Source organism: Rhinolophus hipposideros, assembly GCF_964194185.1.
Source record: "Rhinolophus hipposideros genome assembly, chromosome: 23".
Taxonomy (NCBI): Eukaryota; Metazoa; Chordata; class Mammalia; order Chiroptera; family Rhinolophidae; genus Rhinolophus; species Rhinolophus hipposideros.
The window spans coordinates 23,971,496-23,997,849 of record NC_138069.1 but is presented as its reverse complement, the minus strand read 5'-3'; the positions used below and the strand labels follow the sequence as shown (position 1 = coordinate 23,997,849).

General features: G+C 48.7%; 1 protein-coding gene across 5 annotated transcripts in view; it reads left to right on the top strand.

The window, feature by feature from the left end:
* ANXA6 (annexin A6) overlaps positions 1 to 25,729 on the top strand; it is a 46,078-nt gene extending 20,349 nt beyond the window's left edge. For 3 of the 5 annotated variants that reach the window (XM_081035942.1, XM_081035943.1, XM_081035944.1), the window contains exons 8-26: positions 166 to 222; positions 1,045 to 1,138; positions 1,565 to 1,660; positions 2,873 to 2,931; positions 3,932 to 4,054; positions 5,392 to 5,450; positions 6,712 to 6,790; positions 8,498 to 8,579; positions 9,728 to 9,822; positions 10,482 to 10,595; positions 12,310 to 12,400; positions 13,205 to 13,284; positions 14,532 to 14,585; positions 19,669 to 19,686; positions 20,467 to 20,560; positions 21,731 to 21,826; positions 22,351 to 22,409; positions 23,733 to 23,855; positions 24,958 to 25,729. In XM_081035942.1, coding sequence (XP_080892068.1) covers positions 166 to 222; positions 1,045 to 1,138; positions 1,565 to 1,660; positions 2,873 to 2,931; positions 3,932 to 4,054; positions 5,392 to 5,450; positions 6,712 to 6,790; positions 8,498 to 8,579; positions 9,728 to 9,822; positions 10,482 to 10,595; positions 12,310 to 12,400; positions 13,205 to 13,284; positions 14,532 to 14,585; positions 19,669 to 19,686; positions 20,467 to 20,560; positions 21,731 to 21,826; positions 22,351 to 22,409; positions 23,733 to 23,855; positions 24,958 to 25,017 — 1,533 coding nt within the window. In that variant the 3' untranslated portion in view covers positions 25,018 to 25,729. The remainder of the gene's footprint in view (positions 1 to 165; positions 223 to 1,044; positions 1,139 to 1,564; positions 1,661 to 2,872; positions 2,932 to 3,931; positions 4,055 to 5,391; positions 5,451 to 6,711; positions 6,791 to 8,497; positions 8,580 to 9,727; positions 9,823 to 10,481; positions 10,596 to 12,309; positions 12,401 to 13,204; positions 13,285 to 14,531; positions 14,586 to 19,668; positions 19,687 to 20,466; positions 20,561 to 21,730; positions 21,827 to 22,350; positions 22,410 to 23,732; positions 23,856 to 24,957) is intronic. The other 2 variants (XM_081035945.1, XM_081035946.1) reach the window with 1 other exon arrangement.
* The last annotated feature ends 625 nt before the right edge of the window (positions 25,730 to 26,354 follow it).

Here is a 26,354-nt window from a genome sequence, read left to right as displayed (position 1 = left end):
GGAAAAGCCAATGGGAGGGACTATGATTCTGCACAAAATAGGTGCTGCCGTCTTGACATTTCTGGGCCACCATGGTTTTCCCAGCCTCCCGTCGCCACCACTGGCATGTGGCCTTTCCCCCTGGCTCTGATATTTGAACCACCTGTTCCTTGTCTCTCTGCCCAGGGAACCAGGGAGGAGGATGATGTCGTGAGCGAGGATTTGGTGCAACAGGATGTGCAGGTAAACAAGCACCTATGACAGAGGCCCCCTGGGCACCGAGGCGAGAGGTTGGGGATCTGGCGAAGGCTGGAGGCAAAGTCATTGACATGAAATACCAGAAATAACTGACTCAGCCATCATTTATATAGCACTTTGTTTATATTACCTTTCAAAGGTACACAGGATATTTAAAGTTGGTGAGATGTATTTCGGAGCTTTTATCATTTGTTCATTTATTCATTCAGTTAATTGATATTTATTGAACATCTCCTATGTGCTAGGTACTCTGCCACACATTGGAGAACTGTCTCAACAAAATCAGACGGTACTGGGAGAGACAGACATATATTAATCACACAAACACCTTCTCCCTGGATACACTGTACATTCCAGGTGTTTTGAGCCCCACTATATGCCAGTAACATTGCAGGGGCGGATATAAAGAATTTTAAGATATAGTCCCTGTCCTGAAGGAGCCCATGCCATAGTGGAGAGAGAAGCATATAAAGAAATCAATTTAATATACAGTGGATCAAAGCTATAAAGAAACAGAAAGCTATAGGAGCCTAGAAGAGGGAGGAAGGGAGGGAAACAGAACTCTGCCTGGGGACATCATGAAATGCTTTGAGAACAAATGGGGCATCTACTCTGGCACTTGAGGGTTGAGTAGAACTGAGTTTCCCCAGAAAGAAAGGGTGAAAAGTATACAGTATATGAAAAGGTCCTGAGGCTACCAATTACTGGTACGATCAGGGATCCAACATCCATTCTGACTGGCTTGGCCAGTGAATCCTGTCTCTTGAGGTTTCCTCTTTTAGTTACGTCCCACCGCTTCCTCTTCAGGACCTGTACGAGGCAGGGGAACTGAAATGGGGAACAGATGAAGCCCAGTTCATTTACATTTTGGGAAATCGCAGCAAGCAGCATCTTCGATTGGGTAAGCAAGCTCCAGAGAGGCCCCACAGCTGCCCCGGTGGGGTTGTGCCAAGAATTCCATTCTCTTTTCCTTTCCTGCTAATAGAGCATGATAGCTACTTCCTGTGCAACCCAAACACCTGGTTTCATTAGACAGTGGTTGGTATGGTCTCTCACCAGTCTTTAACAGGATGTCTAGCCCTTCCATCCAAGTACCAGTCCTGTCTTCATGTTGGGGTCGGAGGTGTACACAGACCCTCACAGCATACACAGCGTGACTGCATGGTGGCGGGTGATATGCATGACCTCCCTGCCACCTCCCAACGGACTAGCCCTGCCTTCATGTTGGTGCTCGGTCCTGGCCACTGCTCCCTCCCCTTCGCAAATCCCTGCTGTTCTCAGTGCCCTGGGGACACTCTTGACGACCCTGTCTCTCTGTCCGACTCAGTGTTTGATGAGTATCTGAAGACCACGGGGAAGCCCATCGAAGCCAGTATCCGAGGGGAGCTGTCCGGGGACTTTGAGAAGCTGATGCTGGCTGTGGGTATGTTCTGATGTTGCATTTCCAGGGTCTCTGAGGGAGTCTGGGATTCTGGCCCAGGCACGAGGCTGAGAATGGAAAAGGGCGATTCTGTCGTATGGAGATGGGAAGGCGAGAACCAGATGGACAGTGAATTCTAAAGGTTTAGCCAGGGCAGCATGGCTGAGGCCGGGGAGGCAGGGAGTTGAGCCTCGGGCACTGACTTCCTCCTGCTCAGTCCTCTAGTATGTGTGGTAGGACAAGAAAGAGCACCTCTGGCTGGGGGCCGGGGGTCAGAGGTCTGGAAATACTGATCAGGAGAGTGGATTTTGTGGAGCCAATACTGTGCCAGGCATTGTGCTGAGTGTTTCATCTTTATAAAGGACCCGGATATGGGCACTGTCATTGTCTCGATTTCGCAGAGGAGGAAACCACGTCTCACTGAGGCTGCATCACTTGCCAAGGGGTCATTTTGTAATGAACTGGGGGGTGCTCTGCGTACGAGGGATGCCAGGAGCTGATTAGTCCATGGTGAAGCCAAGGTCCAAACCTCGGGCTTCTCCCAAGGCTGCTGTTGACTTGGAGCAAGTCACTTACCCTGCTGGGCCTTAATCTCCTCATCTGACAAATGGGGGCAGAAGGGATAGACTGCTTGACCCAGAAGCCCTTGCAAGCCAGACATTCCAAGAGTCAGCCCGTCAGAGCCTGGGATAATTTGTGTGTGTGTGTGTGTGTGTGTGTGTGTGTGTGTGTGTGTGTGCGCGCGCAAATTTCCTGGGGGAGGGCTTACAGTCCAGGCCTCATCCTCCCACCCAGAGCTGTCCCCCACCAACCCTATTTCCAGTTGTCAGGTTCTGGCCCGCTGTGGCAGCAGGACCCAGTGGTTCAGCCGCCAGTACTAGTGTTTTTTTGGTGTAGCAGAGTCTAGAGAACACCTTTCCCAGCTCCTCTGGAGGGATGCTGCCGCCCACCTGCCCAGTTCCCTGTGAAACCCCAAAGGACTAGAAAGATGAAGTGGGTCTTTGTAACACACTGCTCACATTACAACAGGCCCATTTCCTGATTTCTTTATCCCCTGGGTTTGTGACAAAAGTGGTCTGTGGGTTATCAGGAGCCAGAGTTCTTTCTGGGTTTGAGCTTGGAGGCCACCGAGGAATGGAAACAAAGGAGGGGTCGGGCCACAGTATCCCCCTTCCGAAGCAGCCAGAATAACTATCTCCTCCTCCCTCTTCTCAGTGAAGTGTATCCGGAGCACCTCGGAGTATTTTGCTGAAAGGCTCTTCAAAGCCATGAAGGTAATGGGCTGGGGTTGATGGGGAAGGGGACCTCTGCCCTCCCCCACAAGACTGTTGGGGCTCTTACATAAGTCCTTGCCGTTCATTGGCCAAAGAGAGCCTTCAAGGAATTGAGCACAGGACCGAGTGATGGCTCTATGTCCCAGGAGATCTCCAGAGCCTGGAATGCTTCCTGGTCACACCGTACCCAAATACCTGCCCCGACCTCATGATTGATAAGAGGGTAAAGCGACAGCCTATACCCGATCCATCCAGCCAGATAGGTTGGAAGCCCACACTTTTAAAAAATATTAATTAACCAGAATGTTTATATATAGTGTACATAGGTAAGTGGGAAGCACTTTGGCATGCTAAGGGTCCTGATACTCATCCCTGTGACGCAGCGATTCCACTCTGGGCGTGTACTGAGAACACTGCTTTCCAGTAATTTCCATGCAGAGACTTAGAAACTGATGATATTTCCACAGCACACAGGGTAAAGGAATGCAGTCGTTTGTTGCCAGAGGCCATAGGCCGTCCCACAGGGCCAAGTGGACGGTAGCCCATCCTCTGTCTTCGTGCCAGAGTGAGGGCGTGCAGCTCGGCCCTGGAGTGATGTACCAAAGTGCATGTGTTCGTAACATTCTTAGCAGTGTTGTCCATATTAGGAAAAAACTAGAGACACCACAGTGTCCATCAGGAGTGGCAGGAAAAATAACTTCACAGTGACATATTTATAAAGTTCCAAAACATGCAAACCTAAGCCATATATTGCTTCAAGTTACAAAGTGAGGTACAATCCGAAGGGAAGTCAAGGGCGGGAATGACAAAGAGGGAAGGAGGAGGGAGATGAAAGCAGAAGGAACACGCAGGATACCTCACAGGGAATGGCAGTGTTTGGCTTCTTTTGTTCTTCATGTTAACATTTTATTACAAAAATTGTATTTGCAACGAAGCTGGGGGCTCCCAGCACTATAGCCTCCTCCCAACATTCTATCCCCAAAACCCACTGGTTTTCCAGGGCCTGGGGACTCGGGACAACACGCTGATCCGCATCATGGTCTCCCGCAGTGAGCTGGACATGCTTGACATCCGGGAGATATTCAGGACGAAGTACGCAAAGTCCCTCTACAGCATGATCAAGGTGAGGAGCTGACAGGACAGAGGGACAGAGGCACGCTGCTGAGACGAGGCTTGGGAACCACTCCCAGGAGAAAAGGAACTATCCTAGAAAGCTGCAGTCTCTGGGGACCTGCAGGAGCCCCTGCCTTGTAGCACCTTCAGGGAATGTGAGGCAATTCAACCGATAAGGATGTCTGGTGGTGATTGTGAGACGTGGAGTACGTGAGGCAGCGCTTTAGAGGAAGACGGGGTCCTCAAGGGGACACACGCTGAGTCCAGGATGACGACCATCCCAAGGGCAATCTCCTGGAAGGGGTGGGGGGTGGGGGGACATTAAAGAACACAAATGAGAGTTAATTTCGGACCTCTTGGCCCTGGGCCAATTGATGACCCTAGAGCAGGGGTGTCCAAACTTTTTTCAATGGTTTTCACCAAGGGCCACATGCGGTAAAATACACAAACAGCCGGGCCACTCACTCGAGGTGAAGTACGTATTGCCTCACCTGGTTTATTTAAGTAAACTAAATATGTTTTTGGAATTTGCTGCGGGCCAATTAACAATGGATTGTGGGCCGCAGTTGGCCCGCGGGCCGCAGTTTGGACACCCCTGCGCTAGAGTGTCCAGTCCATGAGACTTGGTCAAGAAACAAATAGAAAGTTGGGGTTTCTTTTTTCTCTTTTGGGGGGCGGGGTGGGGATGAGTGGATAAAGCTGTCTGAGTTCAAGCTGTTTTCCCCAAAGAGTGTTTCTAAAGAGCAATTTTATAGGCATCCAGTGAAAAAAGGTTCCACGGGAAAATGTTTGGAAAAAACTAGCATAAACCAAGACAAGCCAGTTTCTTTACCTCAGAATGTCCCACAACCTTTATGAAGCTCCAACATGTCACATCTAATGTACAAATCAATGTACATTTGTTTGGTTTTGGCACTTCGTAGTGTTTTTGTCTGTGGAGCCCGAGTTTCACGGACTGATCTCACTTGGGAGGGCTGGGCTGGGGATTGATTATCTGGTGTGCAGGGTCTGGCTCAGCGGAGTAGTGAACATCTCTTCTTAATTCCACCTTTCGTGAAGTCATTTTGGTAGCTTGAAATTGTCCTTTGGAAGTATGTATACCATGGAAGTTGGCAAATGCTACAAATCAGGGCTTTTTCTCTTTTTTTCCCAGAGAGCCAGTTGTTAAATATTTACCCACACACCACTGTTTGGTGGTCACAGCCACCTCCAGACAGGAAGACAGGCAGGGCTGCTATGCATAAGCATAGAGTTTTCCCCCATTTGTGGCTCTCCAGAACCTTCTCTCGTCTGAGAGGACCCCAAAGTTTGGTAAGCGGTAACCTTTCTCTCTTTCCTTCACCCCAGAATGACACCTCTGGCGAGTACAAGAAGGCTCTGCTGAAGCTGTGTGGGGGAGATGATGAGTAAGTGGCTTCTTGGTCCCGGGGGAGTGGCCTTGGGGGGTGGCAGGCCAGGACTCTCCTGGTCCTCATCCTGATGGACAGATGGATTAGATGAGCTTGGGGATTCCTTGGAGCCAGGTGTACCATGCAGGAGAAAGTCTGAGTGTGTGTGTGAACATGAATGTGGTCTCCTATACATGGAGATGTCTGCTCTTGTGAACTTGGAAAGTCACTCTAGGACTGTGGACCAGGAATCAGAATTTGAGGGGCCAGGTCCTGCTACTTCATAGCTGCTTCTCGGTTTCGTCATGGAAAAAATACAGACGCCTGCTCTCTCTACTCGTTTACTCAGCATATTTGTACTAAGTACCTTCGTGGGGAAGCACCTGATGAGGCGTGCAGCCTAGAAAGCCACACAGACCCAGGCGCACATACGGGGCAGTCCTGTGATGGGGGAGGGTACACGTGCTTATGAAAGCACATGGAGGTGTACAGCCCAGACTGGGGGAAGCTCCTGGGCATAACGACACTGAGAGCCAGCGAGGAAAGGGAAAAGCAGGAAGGGGTGAAGACTGGCTCTGGAGGAGCGTGTTTGGGGTGAGGAAAGGCCTAGAGGTGAGAGGGCACAGCCTGGTTCAGTTTTATAACTGAGGTCATACTCTGGTAGATGCTGGAAACATCTACGAGGCCGAGAGCAGAGCAGGGCCTGGGGGCCTCTTCCTGGCATGTGAACCTCTACTTGGGGTAGTGGGGAGCCATTGAAGAGATTAAATTGGGGCATGACTTGACCGGATTTGTGTGCTAGGAAGGGAACTGTAGGTACTGAGATTTCCCTTCTGTGGGGCGTATAAGGATGCAGTGAAGTGAGGGCTACGAGAACCTCCTGTTACCCTTTGGTCAGGGCCATAGGGGCTGATTCAGTTCTGCAGACGTTTACTGAGCACCTGATACACCCAGGTGCTTTGCAGGAGTCGCTGTGGCCATAAGCTGGTCATTCAGTTGTTTGAGGGAGAGACTTGAATAGAAAGGGGAGGTTGAAAGATTGGAGAAAGGGACTGGGGGCCAGGAAGGCAGAGCCAGCATTGTAGGGGGTCTCAAGAGAGGGTAGAAGGTTCTCAGAAATGAAGTAAGGGCTCTGTTAAATGGATGAGGCACAAGCTGTGGAGAAGATAGATGGATTTAAAGAAAATATGTGTGTGTGTGTGTGGTATGTGTTGTACGTGTGGAGTGTCACCTATGATGACATTCCCTCCTGTCCTCCCCCAAACCCCCTCCATTCCAGTGCTGCTGGCCAGTTCTTCCCGGAGGCAGCGCAGGTGGCCTATCAGATGTGGGAGCTTAGTGCAGTGGCCCGAGTAGAGGTCAGACCCTCCCCACCTCCTGCTTGACCTCTTGACCACTGGCTTCCACTCCTGCTCTCACATTCCTGCTCTTCTGGTTGGCACCCAGCTGCCCCCTGGTGGCCACCCTGAGACATTGGTTCTCACATCTGAAGCTTCCTTTTCCTCTTGGACTGATGAATGGGCGGGCGGGCACCTCTGGGGCGGGCATCTGCTTCCCGCCTTAACTTCTAACATGCTGGGAAGTGTTCTGGCCCACTAACTACTAACAGTGCTTGCTGAATGGAGACCTGGCTGGTTCCATGGAGGGGCCTATCCCATCCTGGGCCTCCCAGTTGGACCTCGGAGGCATGAAAGCTAAGAACAGATGGGCCCCTCTGGATGCATTAGAAGATTCATGATTGTCCTGACCATCCTCAGACCCAGGCTCCACAAAGGGTGATGATGGAAGTTTTCACAGAAGCGCTTGGGGTAAACCATTCCAGGGATCGGTAGCATGTGGTCCACACAAAAAATATTTGCAACATTGGATTCTCTGGTATGCACTTGCGGTGCCACCTTAGGCGGGTCCCCACGAGTCTCTGAGTGTCTGTCTCCATCTTTAAAAGGAGGGTGTTAGACATGGCAGTCTCGGTGCCCTTGAAGGACTCTTGAGCTCTGATGTTCTAGGACAATGTTTCCCAAATTATAAGGCAAGAACTGTCATTGCAGATGATCTTAGGTTATCTGAGAAATGAATTTAGTTTGGGGGACGGGGTCCTCCAGGGCATTAAACAACCCTGAACCTGACATGGTGAGAAAGCTACTCCTTTTTGATATCTGCAATCTTTATGTCAAAGAGAGGGTCTCGTTTTAGTGCCACATCTCTGCCACACTTGTTGATTTTCCTTTTTCACAGAGAGAGCTGAGAGAGCCAACTTCAAGTTCAGAGTTTTTGCTTTTGGCCAAAAGGGCATCTCAGTAAATGTGGTGATACACATTTGACATGTTTTTTTTGTTTATATTACATTCATTCTTATGGGTTATTGTCTGTTTATGGGACATGATACCAACTTTCTATTCATGATAATGATGTAAAATTATTTGCATTCATTAATTCATTTAACAAATATTTTTTGAGTGCTTGCTCCATCAGGCACTATGGTAGGATATGTCAAAGAACAAAATGGACCAAAGGCTTGACCTTTGGAAGTATCTAAATATACTTCAAAATGGAAGCATTTACGTAAAACATAAAAGAGGTTGCGTTTAAGTAAAAATATTAAGAAGTAGCATAGGATGTATGCAAATATGGGAAATGTTAGGAAGAAGTGACTGAAATTTGAGAAATCTTGTTCTGGTATTCTAGAACATTCCTGTTGCCTTTTCAAGGGCGATGGCTCTGTAAGAGGCAGAAGGGCCTTGGGAACAAGGCAGGATTCTGGGGGACTGGGGAGGCCCCGGTGGAGCTAGGTCAGAGCCGACTCCTGGGGCAGGAGCCCGGCCACTTTTCCCTTGACCAGCACTTGCCCTGATCCCTGGCCTGGCTCTGTCTATCTGTCTCTCTCTTCCCTTCTGCAGCTCTAGGTCAAGGCTCTGTCCGCTCTGCCTTCACCCGCGCCTCTGTCCCCCAAGCTGCTTGGTTTGGGGCTCATGGGGAAAGCCTCCCCTCCCCCGCATGCTCCTCTCTTGGCCTGGCCCCCAGAGGGGCCTCCAGACACCCGCTGAGTCTCTTTCTGCTTGTTGCAGCTGAAGGGAACTGTGTGTCCAGCCAATGACTTCAACCCTGACGCAGATGCCAAAGCACTGAGGAAAGCCATGAAGGGTCTTGGTAAGGGGGACACAAAGGGGCGGGGGTCTCTGGGGCCGTGGGTGTGGCAGGTTGGGTAGTGAGCCGGGCAGGGGCAAGGGGTGAGGCCTTCAGCTAGGGACCCTGAGTCTCCACTCTCCTGAGGAGGCTCCTGTCTCCCTGAGTAGGGAGGACGGGAGGGAGGGGGTTTGTGAGGAGCTTGGCCAAGGCCTTCCCAGAGACCAAGGCGTCCCCAGCCCCTTAGCAGTATTCTGCTGTAGAGGAAAGTACTGGTTCAAAAGGCCTGGGTTCTTGCCCTGGCTTTGCCACCAACTCACTGTGTAACTTTGGTCAAGTCCTTCAATCCTTCCGAGTCTCAATTTCCCCATGTGTAAAATAAGGGATGTGGATCCTGTAATCCAGGAGTCCCAATTCTCTGAGGGGCGCGCCCCCTGCTGCCACCCCCTTCCAGGCCTCCACTTGGCACCAGTGGGAAGAACTACCTGTGCGATGGATGGCCCTTTCTTCCCCCAGCACCTCCCTGGGGCCTTGGGTTAAGTCCTTTATTGTCTGGCCCTCATTTTCACTTATCTAGGGAATGACTGTATCTGTAAGATGACCGGTGTAAAAACGCTTCTGAAAGATAGGGTCCTATGCCAGGCCTGAGGTTGACGGCATTAATCTGAGAGGTAGGAAGTGATATCCTGCTGCCTTCCGGAGTTAACCTGCTGTGGTTCGAGGGGCTTGGGGTCCAGCTTTCAGGGAGCTGAAGAGAAAGGACATAAGGTGCCAAACGGGACTTTTGATTGTCAGGTTGAAGGGATCCCTTAGGAACCACTCCAACCTCTTCGTGTTACAGGTGTGGAAATTGAGTCCCAGAAAGGGAACACGATTTGCTCAGCCATTGCCAAAGCCAGGACTAGAACTCAGTGGCCCTGAATCTCAACCCAGTGCTCCCTGCTCCTCCAGGGGTCTTTTTCCTTAACCAATAACACGACGGAAGTGCAGGAAGGAATGCAGGGGAAGTCAGGGGCTTGGGCCAGAGGCAGGGCTCCTGCAAGCACTGGGGAGTGCATGGCTGCCTAGCCAGGCTTCTACCCTGACAAAGACTCATAGGGCCCATCAGTGGGGGGCACGGGGGAAGCCTGGCCACAGGCCTGCCTCTGAGCCGTGTGGCTTTGGTGAATCAGGAACTGACGAGGACGCCATCATCGACATCATTACGCACCGCAGCAACGCCCAGCGGCAGCAGATCCGACAAACTTTCAAGTCTCACTTCGGCCGGGTAAGGGCCTCAGCCTGGGCCCTGGGCCCCACATCCACCCTCCTCTGCTGAGGGAGCTCGGTCTGTCACAGCCAGCTCTGCTCGGTTGGGCACCTGGGTCTTCATGGCGGTGGGACTCCATGTGGTCACATGTTCAGAGAATGTCTCCGGCACTGGGTTTGGGCTGCCTGCAGACGCATTCTCTCCATTGCCCAGTGCCTTGTGATCAGCCACACGTGTGTGAATGGCTCGGAGAAGCTGGAGGCTCAGCTTGCAGCACGAGCGGGGATACGAGTTGTTTTCATGCAGCTCGGGGCTTCCCACAGTTCCCTCTGCACAACGAGGCTTCAGGGCCCCAAGGCCGAGGGTCGGTCATCATTGTGTCTCAGTGACCTATAGGTTCGGCTGGCAGATATCCCCCAGGATGGAGGTGATGCTGCCCCCCTTCCTTCCCTGTGTGCCGCCTCCAAGGAGAGAGCGGGTGTTCCTCCTGGTGGATTTTTTCCCACCCTCTTTGGCTTCCTCTGAACAGTAGACCCAACATCAGCAAAGCAGACACAAGCCCCACAATCCCCTGCATTCACATGGAGCCCATTTCCTCACTTCATATCTCCTCCCTGCCCGAAGTCATGTGTCGGCAGGTACTGATGTTGGTGTGACCTTGGCTCTGCCCTTTACAGGACTTGATGGCGGACCTGAAGTCTGAGCTCTCCGGAGACCTGGAGAGGCTGATTCTGGGGCTCATGATGCCACCGGCCCATTATGATGCCAAGCAGTTGAAGAAAGCCATGGAGGTACCATATGGGCAGATGGGGTTCCGTCTGTGTGAGTGCTGGGGGGCGCACAGATGTTTCTCAAAGCCCAGGGGGTGGGCTGTAACTCCTTAGTAGCGCCCCTCCCACACACAATGCAAACTGCCATGAACACAAAAGGGTAATGTTGGCTCCTACACCTGAAAAGTACAGGACTCGGTCTGGTTTTAGACATGGCTGAATCCAGGGACTCAAACAATGTTATGTGGACTCTTGTCTCGCCCCTTTCTTGGCTCGTTTCTCCTCTGTTGGGCCACTTATACTTTCTAAGCCTCTGCGCCTTCAATCATCCCCACCCTTCAAACATGGGGGTGGGTCGTGAGGTCACGGCTGTGAAAGGCACAGTTAACTCTGCAGACCTGACTGGAAAGAAAGGGCATTATGTCCTGACCCCGCTATTGCTGGAACTGCTTTGCTTCCCAAGGCACCAATTATACCAGGGGCTGCTCTTGTGTAGTGAGAGCATCTGGTAACCTAGCCTGGGCTAAGTGTATGAGCTCAGCAACTTGTCTCATCAACCCACGAGGCAAGGCCTTTGTTTTATCCCCATTTTACAGATGAGAAAACTGAGGCTTGGAGGTTAAGTTACTTGGTCAAAGTCACAGTGCTATGAAGTAGCAGAGCTGGAATTCAGACCACATCTGTCTGGCTCTAGAGCCTGACTTGACAACTGCAAGGGCTTTTGGCCCTTGAAGGTTTCAGAGGAGAACAGACATTCCCTGGGCAAAGCAAATTGAGATTATCCTTTTAAAATTCCTAGACAAAAAAATGAATGACTTAGAAACACAGTATTAGGAGAAGGGTGGGGCTGGAACCCAGGTCTCTGGGGTCCAGCCTTATCCTCTTCACTCTGAGGATAGGACTATCCTCACCACACACCAGCTTTTAGTAAAGAGACTGTTAAAGATCTCAGTCTCAATCAGGGCAAAGAACACGGGGACCAGCTGACCACTGGGCAGTAACCTCCCAGAATACAGAACATGACTTCCCTGTTTTCATCGTCATAGCCCCAGCAACTTGTACAATAACTGGTACATTACAGGTGTTTAACAGATATTTGAATCTACTAGTCAATAAATCAATCAATATTGTCCGCCTCTCTCCTCGCCCCTAAAATGGGGACCTTTGAGTAGCAGGCTCCCCAAATCAGTCTATGTATCACTCCTCACATCTAAACATAAACAAAGGTAGTAGGTTTTTTCCTTAAAGCACCAACCTTTTCCTCTTCTGACAAAATCTTACAAAATGTGTTCAACCTGAGAAATTATACACAAAGCAAAAAAGAAGAAAATAGAAATCATCTGTGATCCCTCACTCACCAAGAGACCACAGTCCCTGATACCGTGATGCATGTCCTCTGTGCTTTTTGTGTTCCTACGTGTAAATATTTATATTTATATTTATATTCTAACATGTGTATGTACGCACATATATATGCATTTTCACAGGCACATACCCATCTTCCGTATATTTTTAATTTTTGGTGCAAAGCAATTCTCTTGGGAAGTTCTAGAAATCTTGACAGCTGGCATGTCAAGCATGCCATATCTGGGTGTGAGCAAAAAAGTCCAGGAAGACTTGGTGGCCTGAGCATTCACTTCCCGGTTGGTTTCTTGGAGCAGCTGCCTCCTTAGCCTGGGCCCCTTGGGCCTCTGCATGGGAGATGGTTCAGATCCTCTTTGCCTTGACATTCTAGGGAGCTGGCACAGATGAAAAGGCTCTCATCGAAATCCTAGCTACTCGGACCAACGCCGAAATCCAGGCCATCAACGAGGCCTACAAGGAAGGTGAGTGTGGGAAGGCCTGGGGCCCAGCACCACCGGGAGGTGGGGGTGAGAAGAGCCAGGTCCCCCAGCTTCCAACCTCGCCCACAGCCCTGTCCACAGCTCTACCTTGTTTTCGGCCACAAGTCTTTGATAAGCCCCTTGGGTGTGCCCAGCCCTGTTTCTAGGGAAAGCGTGCCCCAGACAGAGAGTCCCAGCCAGACAAAGGCCTGGAGGTCAAAGAGAGTTTGGCTGTGGATGAGGGGAGAGGGCATCCAGGCCACTGGAGAGGGAGGCCAGCTTCGTGGTGGGCGGCCTGTGCAGCCGCATGGGGCTCCTTGTTCAGAAGGCCCATGCTTGGTTACATGTTATGCCATTGCCATCTTGAAATTGTTAATCGTTTTTTCACAAGTGCCTTCATATTATTTTGAAGAACGTTGAGTACCAATCAAAAATGTTTAAACTTTTCCTCTTATAAACAGCATTAAAATGAAAGAATTTTTGAGCAGGGCAGTGACCTGGTCATAGCTGTGCTTATGGGTCCAGCAACTGTCATGCAGGTGGGAAGGTAGAAGAGGGAATGAAGACAGGGAGGCAGTTAAATGGGAGGCAAGCTGTGATGAGACCTCAATCAGGACAGGAGCAGAGGGAGGTGATGGACCAATGGACATATCAATGTCAAGAAGGCTGGATGGCCCCAAGGACAAACTACAAACTCCTTCATCCCCACCACCCCTGCCAACACTACTCTGGCTCAAGTCTGAGCCTCTAGGTCCCTCTCCAATCTTCTTGACCAGCAGCTGCCCACATCCCATTTCTCTGTCTCAGACTATAACAAGTCTCTGGAGGATGCTCTGAGCTCAGACACATCCGGCCACTTCAAGAGGATCCTCATCTCTCTGGCCACGGTGGGTGAATTCATAGCTCCAGGTTTGCTTGGCCCTCTGGGGCACCGGGAGAAGGGAACGGTTGCTCTGTGGAGGAGCAGGAGTTAGGGGCCCACTCTTTTTTAAATTATTATTGGGGAAGGGGAACAGCATTTTATTGGGGAACAGTGTGTACTTTCAGGACTTTTTTCCAAGTCAAGTTGTTGTCCTTTCAGTCTTAGTTGTGGAGGGTGCAGCTCAGCTCCAGGTCCAGTTGCCATTGCTAGTTGTAGGGGTCGCAGCCCACCATCCTTTGCGGGAGTCGAGGAATCGAACTGGCAACCTTGTGGTTGAGAGGATGCGCTCCAACCAACTGAGCCATCCAGGAGCTCAGCGGCAGCTCAGCTCAAGGTGCCGTGTTCAATCTTAGTTGCAGGGGGTGGAACCCACCATCCCTTGCGGGACTCGAAGAATTGAACTGACAACCTTGTGGTTGAGAGCCCATTGGCCCATGTGGGAATCGAACCAGCAGCTTTCGGAGTTAGGAGCACAGAGCTCCAACCGCCTGAGCCACCGGGCCGGCCCAGGGGCCCACTCTATAATTTTTAATTATTTATTTTTATTGGAACAGTGTGTTTTTCCAGGACCCATTGGCTCCAAGTCAAGTTGTTGTTTTCAATCTTGTTGTGGAGGGCATAGCTCACTGGCCCATGTGGGAATCGAACCGGCAACCTTGGTGTTCTGAGCACTGCGCTCTAACCAGCTGAGCCAACCGGCCGCCCTAAGGGTCCACTCTTGATGAAGAGAAGGGTGTCTTCCCCACTTGTCTACTTAGTCTCATCACTGAGGCAACTACTGCCTCGTGCAACGCCTTCTGCATTATTCACTTTGCAAAGCTGGCTTGGTGCCACCTTCTCTGGGCAGCCCTCCCTGATGGCTCTCAGCCTGTCTTTTTGGGCGCCGAGCTGACAGGACAAAGCCATGTGGATGACCTTTCCCAATGCTATACCCCGGGGTTTCTGTCACCATCTCTTGAATTCTTGCAGCCCAGGTGCCAGGTCCTCATGCAAGCTCACTGTGTCTGAATTTGGCCTGGGCTAAGTGCCTTCCAAACATTCACATTTACCGCTCACGACAGCCTGCCCTATGAAGGCGGGAATATTGTCCCCATGTTAGAGCTGAAGAAAAAGGTTCAGAGAGGCAGAGTGGCTGAGCTAGATACTGTGGCTACTGAGGGACAGAAAGGGTGGACGTCTGGGGACTAACCTTTCTCACTGGTCCTGCTGCAGGGGAACCGTGAGGAAGGAGGAGAAAACCAGGACCAGGCCCGGGAAGATGCCAAGGTGAGACCCCGGTCAGCTCCAGCTAATGTCTATCCATGCCAGGCCCTGGCTGTCTGGGGTGGGGAAGGCTCCTGGCAGGGGTGTGGCTAGTTTGATTGGCAGACACACAGACTCTGGGCCACTCACTTGCACCTCTCCACTCAGAAGTGAGACTCAGAGTTTTCACAGCTTTCGGACTGATGGTGGGGAGTGTGGTGCTGGTCTTCCCGGCATTTCCTCGTTGAAGAGTAGGCTCTGAGCCCCAGACCTTCAGAGCTAGAAGGGACTTACAGGTTGTCCAGATTAAACTCCACATGTGACAGTGTGAAAACGGAGCCCAGAGAAGATGAATGACTTCTAAAAGACAAACCAAATCAGTGGCCCAGGTGGAATTGACCCACAGGGAGCAGGTCTGGGAGCTGGCTGGAAAGGGGACCCGAGTGCTTTGGGTCTCAGTTTATTATCTATGAAATAGGACCAAAGTTGAAGGGAGCATCCTAGCAGAACCTAGAAAGTGGATTCATGAAGGGCTGGGATCTTTACTTTGCTCACTGATGCGTCCAAAATGGCATGCGGTTAGAACTCAATACACATTTGTTGTGGAATGAATAAGGGGAACGGTGTCCTCTAGCGTCTCTTGGCTGCGCTGCTTCTGCCCTGTTCCTAAGGCTGGGGAACTTGAGGTCTGGAGGTGGCTTCTCATAGAGGCTGGATAACCCCACATCCACTAAGGATCCCTGTGGCTGGGCAGACCCTGCCGAGGCCATCCATACTATCCCCGTTCGCCTGTGGCTGGCTCCCAGCACCTTCTGGCCTGGCCCACATCCAGGTCTCTTCTGCCTGATCCTTCCCCAGCCCCCAGAGCTCTAGGTCCAGGGCCTGGGCATAGATACTAGAGCCTGCGGATCCAGCCCCTTTCTTTTATAGTTGGGTTGAAAAGGTCTCTGATGGATTGGGAGTCAGGGCACCATCTCTGTTCCCACTTCCACCAACAGGTGTGGAATGTTACAGCAGCCTCTGAGCTAGAAGGATCCTTAACTCACCCGACAATTATGAAACTATTAGAATGCTTAGACCATTTTATACTTTAGGATGCCCCCTTTTTCTTGCTGGAGGAAAATGAATCTCCTTACCTATCCACGGGTACAATTTCTAAGTGGCCATGGTATTATCTGAACCCAGGCCTGCCTGACTCCAAAGCCTATGCTTAATACCATTTAATATAGGACCCAGTATAGTCATTCCCCTGCAGCTTCCAAACCAGGCAGCTGCTGGTGTCCAGTTGTACAGCCCCTGGTTTGGAATACAGCTGTCAGAAGCTACAGGGTTCCACTCAATTAAGGTCGTCCTGCTGCATTATGCATGTGTTTATGGAGGCTGCCGGGGAACCAAGCTCCCTAGAGTGGCTTGCCGAGGCCACAGTTCATTCACTCATTCAGCAGATATTTAAATACTACTATGAGCAGCCCCACTGTGCTGTTGAGGGTCTTTGAACCTGACTTCCTCCCTAAAGCTCACCCCAAATTCATGCTTCTGCCTGGTTCCCGCATCTACCTATGTGGCTCTGCTACCTATAAAGCCAGCAGAGGGTAGTAGTGGGCTTCACTGGCCCAGCTTTGCAGGAGAGAAGGAGGGAGAGAGAACCCGGGTTGGAAACAACCAAGGGAGCCAGAGCCCCGGCCAAACTCAGCTGCCTCTGCAGGTTCAAAGATGCTAGACTCTGATCTTAGTTGTTGGCTTATTTTCTTATAACTGGAAATATTTTGTTTCTAAGGTAATACGTATTCTTTTGTAGAAACTTTAGAAAATAGAAACAAGCAAAAAAAAAAAAAATCCAGAGCCCACTAGTAATAACCATTGTTAATATTTTTGGAAGGTATCATTCTAATTGTCTTTTTATGTCTACATAAAAATGGATTCCTGACTTATATCAGTTAAAACTAATATTCTGTGAATACTGTTATATCGTTTTTAAAAAAATCAACATCATTTAATGACTATATTATGTCATTGAAGAATCTACGAAACTTTATTTAACCAGCTCTCTTCATAGGAATCACATGCATGATTTTTTCATTGAAATCGATTTCTAGAGGCAAAATGGGAATGCTGGAGAAAAATATATACGAAAACTGAAGGCATTTGATAGAGCCAAGTTCCCTCCCTAAATTTACATTAGTGCTCGGCAGTATCTGCTTGTTTTACACAGCCTCTTCCCGTACTCTCACCATGGGCGTCCAGAACACCCTCAAGCTCTTGGAAGTCTGGGTCTGTTACAAACAGGGTGACATATGTCCGGTGTTCACCTGTTGCCCCACAGGAATTGCTAATAGCTTCCCTTTCACTCTCAGTGTTCCAGTTTGAGCAATAAATAATATAGGTCATCTAATTATGGGCCTAGAGTGACATGAAAAATTGTGGCCAGTTTTAGATAATTCAATCCCCAGGTTATTATTTTTTAATACAACAGCTATATTGAAATATAATTCATATACCATATATTGACCCATTTAAAGTATCCACTTCAGTGGTTTTTAGTGTCTTCACAGACTTGCACAACCATCACCACAATCAACTTGAGAACATTTCATCACCCCAAAAAGAAACCTTGTACATATTGTGCTTACTCATTTCCTCCCAACCCCCCAGCCCCCCAAAAAACCACTCATCTATTTTCTCTCTCTGTAGATTTTTCTGTTCTGGACATTTCATATAAATGGAATCATGTAATATGTGGCATTCTATGACTATTTTCTTTCACTTAGTATAACATTTATAATATTTTCAAAATTATAGCATATATATTCCTTCATTGCTTTCCATTGGCAAATAATATTTGATTGTATGGATATACAACTTTTTTAAAATCAGTTCATCAGCTAATAGACATTTGGGTTGTTTCCCCTTTGGAGCTGTTATGAATAATGCTGCTTGCTCTAAATATTTGTATATGAGTTTTTGTTGGCATGAATATTTTCATTTCTCTTGGGTACATATCTTGGAGTGGAATTGCAGGGTCATGTGATAACTGTCTTTAACTTATGGGGGAACTGCCCAGATTAATTTTTTTCATGAAGTAACTAGGCTAATAAGGAAAAGTTTTTGTTTTGGATATCTAGACAATTATTTTAGTAACCCCCTGCATTTTTCATATTACAAATATTATTGTCTTAAAGGTACTTTGACAAAATATATATATCTGGAGATCTCTGACCCAAATAAGTGAAGAATGTTTGGCACTTTAGGTTCTTTTTTTTTTTTAATTTTTTAAAACATCTCCCTCTTTTAAAAAAATAAAAATATATATATATGTATGTATATATATATATATATATATATATATATGGCATTATTTAGCATATCTTTTTTTTAAATTGTGGTAAAGTGCACATAACATATCATAAAAATATAACATATAATAAACTTTACCGTCTTGACCATTATTAAGTGTACAGTTCGGTGACATTAAGTACATTCACACTGTTGAGTAACCATCACCACCATGCATCTGCTGAACTCTTTTCATCTCGTAAAACTGAAGTTCTGTCCCCATTAAATAATAACTGCCCATTTCCCTCTCGCCAGCTCCTGGCAACCACCATTCTACTTCCTGTCTCTGTGAATTTGACCTCATATAATCGCGATCATACAGTATTTGTCCATTTGTAACTGACTTATTTCACTTAACATAATGTCCTCGAGGTTCAACTAGGTTGTTTTTAATATAGAAAGGTGTCCATATAAAGCAGAAGCATCCCATAATCCTAGTAGCCCTCATATCTCCTATTTAACATTACAATACAAAATGAAAATAATATATTTGCATGTTGAGAAAATGTAAACACAAAATTCCAGGAAAAATAAGACGGAAAGCTTTCCCCCACAGTCCTTCTCGAACGTCACTGCTGTCAACAGTATCTTGACTGTCCCTCTACGTGACTTCCCAGTCAGTACGTAGGAGAGTGTGCGTTTATCTTTTCTTTCTAGATAAAAGGAACACTCTTACGTACAATATATTTTACTGTTTTGCTTAATTTAAATAGAAAGTCTCCTTATCAGCACTGCAGACCAGTCTCATTCTTTTTCATAACTACGTGGATTTCCATTATCGAATGAACTATAGACTGTTTAACAAGTTGACTTAATGGTTTCCAGGTTTTCTCTGTTGCAAAGAATGCTGCAGTGAACACTCTTGCATTATATCTCAGAAAACTTTTTTGCCAGGATAGCTGTAAGGCAGGTTCCTAACTACATGATTGCTTGATCAAATGGCATGTGCATTTTAAATTTTGATAAGACATTTCCAGTTTGTAAAATAAAACACTTCTAAAGCATAAAACTGTTGGAGAGTTTATGAAGAGGATGGTTTTGGTCTGTCCAGTAGATTAAAGTGGTTGACAGAGTATTGGGAACACAGGCAAAGGCAAAACTCAGTCTGGGGCATATAAGGCTGGCTGTGTTGTTCCCATACACTCCAAGCCACAGTACTTGCCTAACAAAATCATGTCCTAACAATAGAATTTTGTGCTGGGCATAAGGCAGAAATTGACCCTTGTAAAATGACTGAATAGCTGGCAGGTTCCTCTCTGATTATTTGTGTGTCTCCTACAAGTCCCCTCCTGTCCAGGCCTCAGCTCTCCTGTCTGGTCTGTCATTTGAGGGAGTAAAATGACAGGTCTCCCAGTGACCCTCCAACTGAATGTGGTGAAGGTTAGGGAACTGCAGGTCTCGCATTCTGACTTCTCAGTGGCTTTGGCAATGAGCTCAGTAGGTCTGGAGTCCCCCTAGGTTGCCAGGTGTGACAGTGGCTAGAGTGCCCTGTTCTTTTTGTCTTCCCTTACCCCTCAGGTGGACATTTTTATAGGTAATTAATTCCCAGACCTATCCCCATTTTAAGCTCCAGCCTAAAGGTCAAGGAAAGGTGTTTTTTTTCCTCCTCCCTGCTCCCACTGTGGTCCCAAGTCTCCTCAGGGCTTCTTGGGACCTCTGCCACCCTGAGCCAGGCCCCCCCCTGGACTCCAGGGCCCCCAGAGCTACCCTCTCTGGGCCTCCTCTGACTCTTTCCTTCCCCTCTCTCCCTCCTCTCTCTCCTCCCTGCTCTCAGGTGGCTGCTGAGATCTTGGTGAGTGTCATGGTCTTTGTGTGGATTTTAAGACCTCTCAGTAAAGTCTGATTCTGGCTGTGCCTCTGGGTGGGGCTGAGTGGGACAGATTCTGGCAGTGATTTGGGGGTTTGCCCCGCAGCTGCTCTCTCTCTCTCTCTCTCCTCTTTAGGGCCTCGTAAGAACCCTTATGGGTAAAAAAAAAAAAAAAATGGGCCAGGCAAGTGTTTCCCAAACTTTAACCACTCACTTCCCACATGATTGTGCTACGTACCACAAGCTATGAATATTTTTCTTCACATAGACTTTTTTTGTTTTGAACCTGAAATGAGTTATTATTTCAGGGAAATTATAAGGGAATATATAAGGGAAATTTAATATCAATGTAAATAGAACTAGTAGCCAGCTAGAAGGTCATTGTGGAAACGTATACATGTGGTGTGTTCAAATATGTTTGCCATTTGTGACACTTGGGGAAACACTGTCTCGACCATTTTTCCTTGCCCCTGTGCACAGACATGCTTCCCCAAAGGGGCTTTCAGAGGCATTTAAGGATGGAAGGAGCATTCTGAGTCTCCACGCCCAGTGCTCAGCCCCTCTGTCAGTCTACCACATCCCTGGGAACTGCAGAGGGATGAAAAGGCCGAGGAAGGAAGAACGGCCAACGTCAGCCTCCTTGGGTGGCTGGGTTAGCCCAGCTTCTAACTGCTCTCATCCTAGTCAAAGACATGAACGTGAACAATAACCAAGGCTTTCTTGTGTCTTCCCTCCCAAATCCTTGCCCGGACCTGGGTTCTGCAGGAAATAGCAGACACATCCAGTGGAGACAAAACTTCCCTGGAGACGCGTTTCATGACGGTCCTGTGTACACGTAGCTATCCGCACCTCCGGAGAGGTGAGACCTGATACCTTCCCTTCCCAATTCAGCAGGAAGATCCCCAAATCTGACGAGAACCTCTCAGGTCTTTGTGACAAGAGGAGCCAATTGCCCACCCACCCACTTCTTATCCTAGTAAAGGAATAGGTAGTGGTGGAGACTCAAGGAGCCCTGGCACTCGTGTGTCATTCAGCCTCGGGCCAACTCCCTTCTCTCCTTAGGGAAGCAGGCAGGATGCTTGGGATAAGGCATGGCAGGTAGCTTTCACCTCCACGGCCAACCCAATGGATGGTAATGGCTGCCTGAAATGCTGTGTTGAGGAGGCTTCAAAGGTTCTGTGTCCTGATCCATTTGTGATGTCTGCAAGGAGCAAGGCAATGAAGGGTGGTGATGGCGCAAGAACCACATGAACGTCTTTGAGCCACAGGCTGCCACATGCACAGGGCACACCTGTATGCTGTGGCCCTGACATTAGGTGGTCATGAAGTGCCCTTTCACTAAGACCTTTATCGTGCATTTGCCTGGTACTTTTCAATAAAATATTGAAGGTGCTTTAGCACAGTGGCTAAAAGAATGAACTTGAGAATTGGACTGCCGTGATTGAAATCTCCCACTTACCAGCCCTCTGGTCTTGGGCAAGTTACTATATATCTGTGTCTTAATTCCCTTAGCTATAAACTGGGATTTTAGTTCTATCTCACATGATTATTGTGAGGATACAAAAAGTATAATACACGAAAAGCATTTAGCACAGTATCTGGCACATAGTAACTTCCTCACTGTTACCATTATGATTACTTATATTAACCTCTATCCCAACTTGACACAGGAGGAAGGGGAGGCTTAGGAAAAGGGAAAGGTTCTCCCAAAGTCACTCCGTGAGCTCAGGACAGAACCATGACTGGGACCCATGCTCCTCTACAAGCCCAGCCCGGGTTTCTAGAACTTGTCCAAGGCCCTGGGGCAGTTTCTGACTTAACACAGATTTGGCTCTGAGCTCCAGACAGCCTGAGGTCAGAACTACCCTCCCACAACGATCGTGCCCAGTGCACTTAGGCCTAGGTGCAGCCATACCTGCTGCCCCTTTCCACTTGCCCAGGCACAGCTGGTGAATGACGGAGGGGTGTTCCCCCCTCTCCCTCTGAGCCAAAGCTCACTCTATAATTCTGGGGCTTCTCTGGGGGCCAGTATTCCAGGAGTTCATCAAGATGACCAACTATGACGTGGAACACACCATTAAGAAGGAGATGTCCGGGGATGTCAGGGACGCATTTGTGGCCATTGGTAACTGGTGGGACCAAGGGAAGGGGCTGGAGGTCAAAAACGAGGGTTGGGGCCACTGATTCCCTAGACAAGTAGCCGTGGCAGCCTCCTAAGCAACTAGTACTGGAAAATCAGTAGGGCCACTTATCAGCTCCTGGGGTCCTCCTGGCAATGTGTGATTTGTGGGGTAACATGAGGACTTGTTCTCCAGTAATTCTGATGCTCTGTACCTTGAGGTTCTGTACCTTGGGTTCATGAGAGGTTTCTTCCCTTTGAGTTCCTACTAACCTCCGTTAGCTATAAGCACCTTAGCAGGAAATGAGCTGCCACCCAGTGAGAGCCAGGTCTAGGGATGAGCAAGAGGAGGAGATACAGACATCTAGAAAGGGGAGTGAAGGTGTCAGGCCCTGAGTTTGACCCTGGGGTTGGCAATGACCTGCAGGCCCAGGCTGAGGGGAGAGGAGGTGGGAGAAGAAAGCCCAGCCCAGAGTCTGGGCGTACCTCCTCTGACCATGTTCCGTGCTTCCCTCTCCTCTTCCTACTAGTTCAAAGTGTCAAGAACAAGCCTCTCTTCTTTGCCGATAAACTTTACAAGTCCATGAAGGTAAGAAAATGTGTTCATTTGTTCCTTTCCCTTTCCAGTACTTCTGCCTGCCCATAAACACAGAGGTGGGCCATCCCCCATGACAGGATTTGTGTCAGCTGTGTCCCCATTTGATGTTGATCAGCCTCTGCCCTGTGTCTGGCTCTAGGATTGTAGTTCTCAGCAAGGGGTGACTTTGCCCCCCCGCTCCGGGAACATTTGGCAATGTCACAGCTTGTGGAGTATTGCTGCTGACATCCAGTGGGTAGAAAGCAGGGAAGCTGCTAACAGGCTACAATGCCCAGGACAGATCCCCACAACAAAGAATAATCCGGCTCCAAAGGCCAAGATTGAGAATCTTGCTTTGGAGACACAGGACTGGGTAAAACACAGTCTCTGCCCTCTTGGAGCTCACATTCTAGCAGGTTACGCAATGCCTTCTATTATAAAAGGTAGCAAGTGCTCAGCTCTGATGCTGGCCCCGGCTTCCTAAAAACCCAGACCACGCTGGCCTCCCTCTCAGCCCACCGAGTAGAGTCTCGGCTGCTTGGTGGGAGTGAGCCTGAGAGCCCTCTCAGCCTGCGTTCCCCAAACATGACAGCCGTTTACTGGGTGCTCAGCATGTGCCAGCTCTGACTCCTAAGCGGGTGTTCTGAGCTTCCTGGGGACAGAGGTGGGCCCTAGCTGTCCACATACTCTGTGTCCCTTGCCTGCCCCTTGTGCCCTGTATTAGTTAACCAGGTTTGCTGTAACAAAGTACCACAAATTGAGTGACCGCAGAAATTTATTCTTTCATGGTTCTAGAGGCCAGAAGTCCTAAGTGAAGGTGTTGGCAGGATTGGTTACTTCTGGAGGCTCTGAGGGAGAAGCTCGCCCATGCCTCTCCTAGCTTCTGGTGGTTTCCAGGAATCCTGATGTTTCCTGGCTTGTAAATTCGTCATCCCTCCAGTGTCTGCCTTTATCATCACATGGTCTTCCTTGTGTGTCTGTCCATTTATCCTCTTCGTATCGGACACCAGTCGTTGGATGTAGGGCCCATCCTAATCTAGTATGACTCAACTTAGACCCTATTTCCAAATTAGGTCACATTGTATGGTTCCAGGTGGACATGAAATGGGGGGGGAGGGGAGCATCGTAGTCAACTCATAGAGGTTTTTGCCTGTCTGACCAGTGCTAGGCCGGGGAGGAGTTGGAATCAGGACTATTTATGGAAGGCAGAGACAGAATATCCACCCTGGTTTTGGAGGGAAAAGGGAGAAGGCAGATGGACACCCAGGAGTCCTTGCCTGACTTGGCCCTGTTTCTTCTCCTTCCCTGTGTCTCCCTCTGTCCTGGCTCCGCCAGGGTGCCGGCACGGATGAGAAGACCCTCACCAGAATCATGGTCTCCCGGAGTGAGATTGACCTGCTCAACATCCGGCGGGAGTTCATTGAGAAATATGACAAGTCTCTCCACCAAGCCATTGAGGTGAGAGGAGGGGTTAGGGGTCAGTGGGGAAGGAGGTGAAGGTCAGAGCCCTGAACGTAAGATTCAAAGTCCTTTTTATTCCCACTGTCTTTTTCTTAGTGAGCTACTTACTACCTCTTAGAATAGCCAGGGTGTTGCTGAATGAAAGGAGACCTGCCTCGTTGTTTATACCCAAATTGATTCCAGACGGATCAAAGGTTTATAATGAAAGATTTCCAAATAAAACAAGAGCCCATTTTGGGGGGGCTTTTAAAAAACTTTCATTGAAGTATAATTTAACACACCATCAAATTCCCCTGTTTAAGGGTATAATTTAAAAATGTTTTAGTAGTGAGTTGTGCACCCACCGCCACAATCCAGTTGAAAACATTTCTATCACCTCACGAAGGTCCTTTTACCTGTTTGTTTATTTCCACCCTGAGCCCTAGGCAACCATCAAGTGACTTTCTGTCTGTATAGATTTGCCTTCCTGGGTTTGTCATATATATATATGTAATACGTGATTTTTGATAGCTGACTTTTTTTGTTTTTTGTTTTTGTCTTTGAGACTGATCAAAATCTTAAGGTTCGATACTGTGCTTAGTTGACCAGACTGTGGGAAATCTCACAGGCAGTCTCGCACAGACCAAATAGGGAGATAGCATATCTTTAAAGGGTAGTTTGGGGAATTCAAACTTTTAAATGCATACACTTTAGACTTTGTATTTCTTTGTGTGGGCGTTTATCCTATAGACATACCACACATGTTCCCAAAGGCATGTAAGAGAATATTTCTGCCAGCATTGTTTATAGTCGCAAAAGAGTGAAAGCCCTCCATATAGAACTGGTTAAATAAATGATGGTACACCCACACGGTGGAACACGATACAGCCGTGAAAAATCATCAGGAGGCTCTATGGTTTGGGATCTTCTCTAAGTCAAAAAAGTATGGTCCAGAATAGTGTGAATGGCCTGTGTCCATTTGTGCGGAAAAGGGTATAATACACATACACATCGTTGTATATGCACAGACTGTTCCTGGAAAATGGGCAGCGGGGAGGAGGGGCCATTGAGGCCATCAGGATTGTATTTACTCACTCTGCTTTCCCTCTGCCCCTGCCAGGGTGATACCTCTGGAGACTTCATGAAGGCCTTGCTGGCTATCTGTGGTGGCGAGGATTAGGACCACCGCGGCCGAGAAATGGTCCTCAGCACCAGCCGCCATGAGCAAGCCTGATTGCTCCAGCTCCAAAGACTAAGGAAGGGGCAGGAGTAGGGGTAGGGGGGTAAGGGTGGGCTCTTGTCATCAACTGGGGTTTAGGAAAGGTTCCCTCTCCCACAGGCCACTGAGCGCCTGGCGTGGTCACTCCTCACGTCTGAGTGGCTGAAGAACCATAGCCATAGATTCCGTCCACCTTCACTCCCCATCTCCCTCCTCAGCCCTTCTGTCCTTTGTCACAGCCCCTGCCCTGGTTTGGGCTTTGTCAAATCCAAAAACATACTGAGCCTCTGTTTCTGAAATGAATGATGTGTGTGTTTTGAATGGTGGGGTGTGGTGGTGGGAGCAGTTGAGTGTTTTGGGGGAGGAGAGGGAGGAATAAATGTCTTCCGGCCAACTGACAATCCTCCCACCATTGCACCACCCACTTCCATCCAGGTGGTGCTAGAGCACTGAACCAGGAGTCCGGATACCTGGGTTCAAATTTGCAATGGCCACACACTTGCTTTCTGACCTTGGGCCAGTCTCTTTCCCTTCCCAATTCTCTATGTGCTTATCTACAAAATGAGAGAATTGGGCAAAAAGATCTTAGCTTTCTCTTCTAACATTGACATTCTAGGATGTACCTCCAAATCATTCCCTTTACACTTCTCTCTTTAAGTAAAAAGAGACACACAAACACATTTCCAGTGAGGATCTGTGTTTCTGACCTAGAACCTGCCCGTTAGATTGTCCTCATGAGAGCGTGCAGTTGTTAATCCTGCCCAGGAGTGAGTTCTATCTTCCTACTGTTACCTGGGAATCCCATAGTAGAGTCTGAGCTCTGGGTCTGGGGTCCCCTTTCCTCCCTCTGCTCCCTGGATGTTTCTCTGCGTGCCCTTCGTCCATTACAACCCAACCCCAAACTTCCTCTTTTGAATTCTTCAAGGGCAGCAGATGCGATCATGACCTGGGGAGGCCTGTGGAAAGTTTCCGCTTTGTGAAGATCACTGATAAGCAGTAGAATCAACTGCAGTTCCTCTGCCTTCCTTCCCCCGGCTGTGCTTCTACTCCGAGACTTGGATCTAAAGTTGTCCAGCAGTCATGGTGTGATGGTGCCTGCTGGCTAGAGGGATTCTGCTCCCCATCCTGGCCAGCCTGGCCTATCCTGGCAGTTCATTGTGTGTTTATTGTAGCTGTGCAGGGACCATGGGTGGTTGGGAGATTGCTGGGTCTGGTGTTGTCCTTCCCTCAGTGTGTGACCTTGGATGAGCCATTACTCTCACTAGGCTGCACTTTCTTCATTTTTACAGTGTGGGGTT